Source organism: Octodon degus, unplaced genomic scaffold (genome assembly GCF_000260255.1).
Source record: "Octodon degus isolate 3935 unplaced genomic scaffold, OctDeg1.0 scaffold00010, whole genome shotgun sequence".
Lineage (NCBI taxonomy): Eukaryota > Metazoa > Chordata > Mammalia > Rodentia > Octodontidae > Octodon > Octodon degus.
In genome coordinates, this window is record NW_004524586.1 from 22,306,281 (window position 1) to 22,312,256 (window position 5,976).

Sequence of the window (5,976 nt, forward strand, 5' to 3'; positions counted from 1 at the left end):
TTTTCCCCAAGTTTCCATTATATAATTTAAACTTTTTACTATACTTTACCTTTTTTAGTTTTACTTTACTTTTTTTAGTTTAGGTTAATTATAAAAGTTGATAAGATAGTACTTTTTAACACTAGACGAATGATTCTATACATTTAAAATTTTGTGATTAAAGATAGATTCTTTGAAGGACAGTGAAATTTGGAAATGTAAATTCACTTTATGAAATTCTCCAACATATGAAAAGTTTCTGTTATTCCCTGTTTTTCAGAAAGACAATTTGATTTTGAAACTGGGAGTTGGTGATCAGCTTGTCAAGAGTTATGTAAGGGGCCGGGGAGATGGCTCAGTGGAATAAGTGCTTCCCTGGCAAGCGCAAGGTCCTGAGTTCAATCCCCAGTTCTGCGCCCCCCCCCCAAAAAAAAAAGAATTACGTAAGGGGCCGGGGAGATGGCTCAGTAGAATAAGCGCTTCCCTGGCAAGCGCAAGGGCCTGCGTTCAATCCCTGGTTCTGCCAAAAAAAAAAAATTATGTAAAATGTTTATCTGAACAAGAGTAAAAATTTGAATCTGCTGAATCAACACAGTACCCTAAATGGAAACGTTGTCACTTCCAGAGAACCTTCAGTTAGTTGTGCACACTCAGGATAGAGCAGCGATCACTAGCAGGGTCGCAGTACTTACAGTGAAGCTCTGTCTGGTTCATTTTGTCTAAATTTGTAGTTTAGGTTCTTCCTGGTGCCCTAAAGCCTTGTATTTCAGGAGTTACTTGTTGGTAATGACGTGTCTGTGTCTTTTTCCCTCACTTCTCTTATAGGGTCAGTATAGACCTTCGGATTTGTTGTGTCCTGAGACGTATGTTTGGGTACCTATCGAGCAGTGCCTGCCTCCACTTGAAAACTCCAAATACTGCCGTTTCAACCAGGATCCAGAAGCAGGTATGTTTGCAGCAGAGCTCACCTAGGAATCATTGGCTTTGTTTGCACAATTTATGTGTGTGTCTGTGGCCCTTTCCAGGGGCAAATAGCTTTTATCTGCTATAGAATATGTGTGTGTACATGTACACCTGTGTGTATAGGCTAGGGGTGACATCATATGTGCCACACACAGTGTCTTGGTTACTTTTCTCTCATTGCTGGGACAAAATACGCGACACCCAAAATGAAAGAAGGAAAGGTTTATTTATCTCACAGTTACTAGAGGTCTCAGTCCATACTCAGCGGGCTAGAAGGCAGAGCGGCACATGGCAGAGAGCAGCAGTGCATGGCGGTGGAAGGAGAGCAGAAGGGAGGAGCAGCAGCAACAGCGGCCTCAGGGAGCAAGTCTGTCTCCTGTAAGTTGCATTCAGCTGTCAGCCCCAGGCTGGGTGTAGCACTCGCACCCATGATCGCAGCAGCACTCGCACCCATAATCCCAGTGGATCATGAGTTAATCACAAACTCTAGAAGCCCGCCCATGACTTACATGAGGCTTTGGGGGGACAACTAGACACAAACCATAACACACAGTTTAGCAGAAATTAAGGAACTTCATGTACTTGGACTGCATATTGCCCCTGCATTTTTGTGTTTGACCAGCTTTACATGGTTTGAGGACTGACACCAGTCCCCATTTCTTTTAAAGCCATCTCAGTACATAAGAATTGTCACTGCTGATTATTTGGCCAGTGCTTAGAAGTATTGACTAGTTGACTGAGTGCAGGTGTAGAATGATGTCATGGAGCCAAACGGGCTACGAGAAGGCTTGTGACAATATGATCTTGGGGTTTTGCTTATATCCCTGATACATTTCCCTTTTGCCCCATCTCCTACCTCTGGTCCTAGCCACATTTTGTTTTCCATTTGGATATTCGCCTGTATTAATGTACAAACACACTGAAAGTACTGCATGACTTAATAATCAGTTGCTATACCATGTGTTCTTATTCAGTTAAAAAAATTTCCCTGCTCTCAACTTTATTGATTTATTTTATTTTATTTTGTTATTTGAGATAGGGTTTTCCACTATGTAGTTCAGGCTGGTTTTCAGCTCACTGTGTAGCCTAAGTTGGCCTTTAACTCACCATGATCTGCCTCAGCCTCCCAGGTGCTGGGAACAATTTCTGTACTTTTAATGTTAAAGTAACAATAAGATCTACCTTCTTGAGCTAACATGAGGGTTATATGATGGACATTCTAAGAACCACTCCCTGTGATTGTTGTTTTGGTGATTGTTACCCAGAATGCTGTATCACATTTATACTACAAGCTTTTGTCTACATTTGCTTTTATTTATTTAACTTTTTTGCATTTACTTTTATATGCTGTGTAATTCTCTCTGGAAAAGGGTGCAGTCATATTTATCTCCTGGTAGCCTGAGTAGCCTTTGCAATGTAAAAGTAGTTCTTCTCCTGATCCTCAGGGTGTTTGCCTGCTGCTTTGCTAGGTTGGCGTGCTTTTTGTGCTTTTGGAATAAGTTGTATTATGCTGACATTCATGACTTCCTATGCGTCATGTTCCTTTATGTTCCAAATTTTGCTTAATTTAGCTTTCAGTCCTCAAAAGAATCCACCACAAAGTAGATGATGGTGCTTTCCTGTTAAGAACTCATTTTTTTGTTTGCCACTAGGATCTAAAAAAATAAGGAAAGAAATGCAAAGGCTGGTGGTAGAGGGGAAAGAAGTAAATAGAATTAAACAGGAACATAAGGAAGCAAAGAAAGAAATACAGTAGTTCCTTTAGTTCTACGATGTGCATTTTTCCTCACAAATTGAGCTTTTCCTTATAAAAAATTTCTTTATGTAATATGTTTTGTTACCTCCTAGAAAAGTTGTTTTGAAATCAAGAATGGTACTACTTATCCATGGTAATGCCTTGGATGAGGAGCATCCTAGAACCCAGCTGATGCATGCCATGTGCACTGGAGTTGGCTGGAGAGTTTTCAGGTATTTAGGTTTTATAGTTTAACCAGGATTAATCATTCTTATGCCTTAAACAGTTAATCAGAATGGGATGATTTCATTCTGAGTTATATCTCAGACTTGATGAAACAGATAGTCTGTTACTTGAAAACAACATTAAATTTCTCATTTTGGAATCAGGTCAGTCACTAAAGATGATAGTGTCAGAGAGGAAGGCACATACCTATTTACCAGTCACTTCTGTCCCCTAGAAAACAAAAGCAACTGTTTTACCTTTCTCCAAGTCATGTCGGAGCCAAGCCCTTGTGAGAAAAACTGCTGAACATTTTATTGAATTATCTCACGGTCACATTATAAGTTTCTTCCAGTTGAATATTATTTGGACCAGAAATTTGTTTTTAATTCCCACACTTAGGACACAATTTTATACCTCTTAAGAAGATGAGTTAGAATAATTTTCATGCACTGATGGCTAAATATTCATTCATGTTAATAAATTTATAAATTATTTTCCAAAATCACTAATGGACATTTCGTGGCAAAGAAAATTTAAAATCTTATATTGACTTTTTGTCAAGAGCATATACTGTATCCTGGTGAGTGATAAATACGTAGCATGTTCTTTTCCTGTAATTTAGCAAGTTACATTCTCATAACAGCATAGTTTTTTATTATTCCTTGTTTAAAACCCATACAGAGCTCAGAGTAAATTTCTTTGAGAATAGTGCTTCGAAGAAAAATGAAGGTTCTTTTTCAATCTGGGTCTTTGAAATTTCCAAGAGAATACTATATAGTTTTATCAGTATTGAATATCACAGTCCAGACAGTACTTGAAGTCAGACTTACATCCTGTGGTTTTAGGAAATTAAAGTGCAGTTACATGCTGGAATGTATTGAGCCTGCTGTGAAACATGGTCATTGGAGGTATGAGTGGCAGTCTGTGAGAAACTCTGCACGACCTGCACTCTGGCTCAGAGAAAATGCAGCGCTTATATGGACAATATTGTTATTCGGCATGGTGCTTTCTTCACATAGGCGTGTTTCTCCTCTCAGCTGTTCTGTAGTTCAGTTACTCTGTAGACGCCACAGCTGAACACCATAGACCTGTGTGAAACAAGGGTGGCTTGGAGGCTAGTGCTGAATTCTGCAAGCCTGTGGATCACTCACTGCCGCCTCCCACGCACCCTTAGTTGGTGGTTTGGGTTCTGTGGTGGTTTGTTCAACTAGGAAGTCTGTGTAAAAGTACAAACTTTGTTTATACCACTGTGTTCCTGTGGACAGAGAGGTTGATAAACTGTTACTCAGAAAAATCTAAAATCCTTTTGCTCATAAATATATGTTTTTCAATTCAGAACTTCTTTCTGTTTTGAACAAAAGAGTTCCAAAGTTTCTCAGATCAGGTTTAGGTAAAAATATATAAGATTGATTTTTAAAAATCAGTAATTTTACATGGACAGATTTAAGATTTTAAAAATTCTGTATCAGTTTTTTCTTTGCTTAAATTGTTATCATCATCATCATCATCATTATTTTTTGGTGGTGGGGATTGAACTCAAGACCTTGTGCTTGCCAGACAGGCACTTAGGCCACTGAGCTCTCTCCCCAGGCCTCTTTGCTTTAATTTTTTTTTTGGTGGAACTGAAGATTGAACTCAGGCCCTTGTGCTTGCCAGGGAAGTACTTACTCTACTGAGCCATCTCCCTGGCTCCATTTGCTTTAATTATTCAAAAAATAATAATTTAGGGACTGGGGAGATGGCTCAGTAGAATAAGTACTTCCCTGGTAAGCGCAAGGGTCTGAGTTCAATCCCTGGTTCCGTGAAAAAAAAAAAAAAAAAAAAAAAATTACTGGGAATCCTAGTGGAAAAATTGCCTGAATGCATAACACCAGTATGAAGGGGAAAATTAGAATGATACATAGTTTCAAAATACAATAGTAATGATTGTGAATATTTTTATGGTTTTCTTTGCTTATTTTCTCGTATGCATAGTTCATGCTTTTGTTATTTTTAATATTTTTATGTTACTTTGCTTTAGAAAAGGTAAAAATATTTTACAAAAAGTAAAAACTACTTGGTCATTCAGCAATTTGGTCATTCAGCAAAAATGCTACTACTTTATGGTAAGCAGATAAATACAGATATTTTAGAGAAAAGCATCATTGAAAGGGTAGCTTATATATTTTGAAGTTGATTTTAGAGCTGTGATGAACTATCATTTAATTTGGCTCATAGTATTGAACAAACAGTACATTACTTTTCATTGGCATCAAAATCCTTGGTTCTAGACTTACAAAATCAATAAACAATACTATTAAGCATGTACTGCTCCCCAAGCACCATCCTGTTTTATCTTGTTACTCATTCTATCCTGAAACATGTTGAACATTTTGATACTGACCTCTCAAATATCTGTCACAAAAATACAGTTAAAATTTTTTTCATTCTTATTAAATAAAAGCAATTTTTATCTCAGTATTGATCAATGACTTTTGTAAATTCAATACCTGTTTTAATATTACTTTCAAAAAGGATTGATGAGGATAATTATTTGTTTCCACTTAAAAGTACAATAGCATTTTACCATAGATTAATCTAGATTTTGTTGTCTTCTGTTCATACTTTGACACGTTCGCAAGAAATATTTTTATTTATCTGTAATGTATAGTCACATTAATAGCAAGGCTGTTAGATTAAAATTTGCTTTAAAGTGTTTTATGCATTTCGCAGGGTGAACGGTTTCTAGAGCAGTTGATGAAGATCTGAGCTTGAACTTTTCTTCTCCTTTGATCTCTTAAAAGTTTCCAAGCTGGTGTTAGTTTTTATATTATTTCCAAGAGAATCTCCTTCTCTTCTTTCTTTACTTCATTTTTCTTTCTTGCTGGCACCATTCTCTGACATTTTTTCTCTATTTCTGTAGTCTCTGTAGCATAGCCTTGCAGATGGGATGTGGAAAAACTGGCCTTAGAATGCACTGTCCTGGGGCCGGGGAGATGGCTCAGTAGAATAAGCGCTTGCAAGGCCTGAGTTCAATCCCCGGCTCCACCAAAAAAAAAAAAAAAAAAAAAAGAAAGAAAGAAAGAAAGAGAGCA

The 5,976-nt window shown here is 37.5% G+C and overlaps 1 protein-coding gene across 7 annotated transcripts in view; it reads left to right on the plus strand.

Moving 5' to 3' along the window:
- Ate1 (arginyltransferase 1) overlaps positions 1-5,976 on the plus strand; it is a 217,264-nt gene that overhangs the window by 149,840 nt on the left and 61,448 nt on the right. For all 7 annotated transcript variants that reach the window (XM_023708959.1, XM_023708962.1, XM_023708961.1 and 4 more), the window contains one exon: positions 805-925. In XM_023708959.1, the coding sequence (XP_023564727.1) occupies positions 805-925 (121 nt within the window). The remainder of the gene's footprint in view (positions 1-804; positions 926-5,976) is intronic.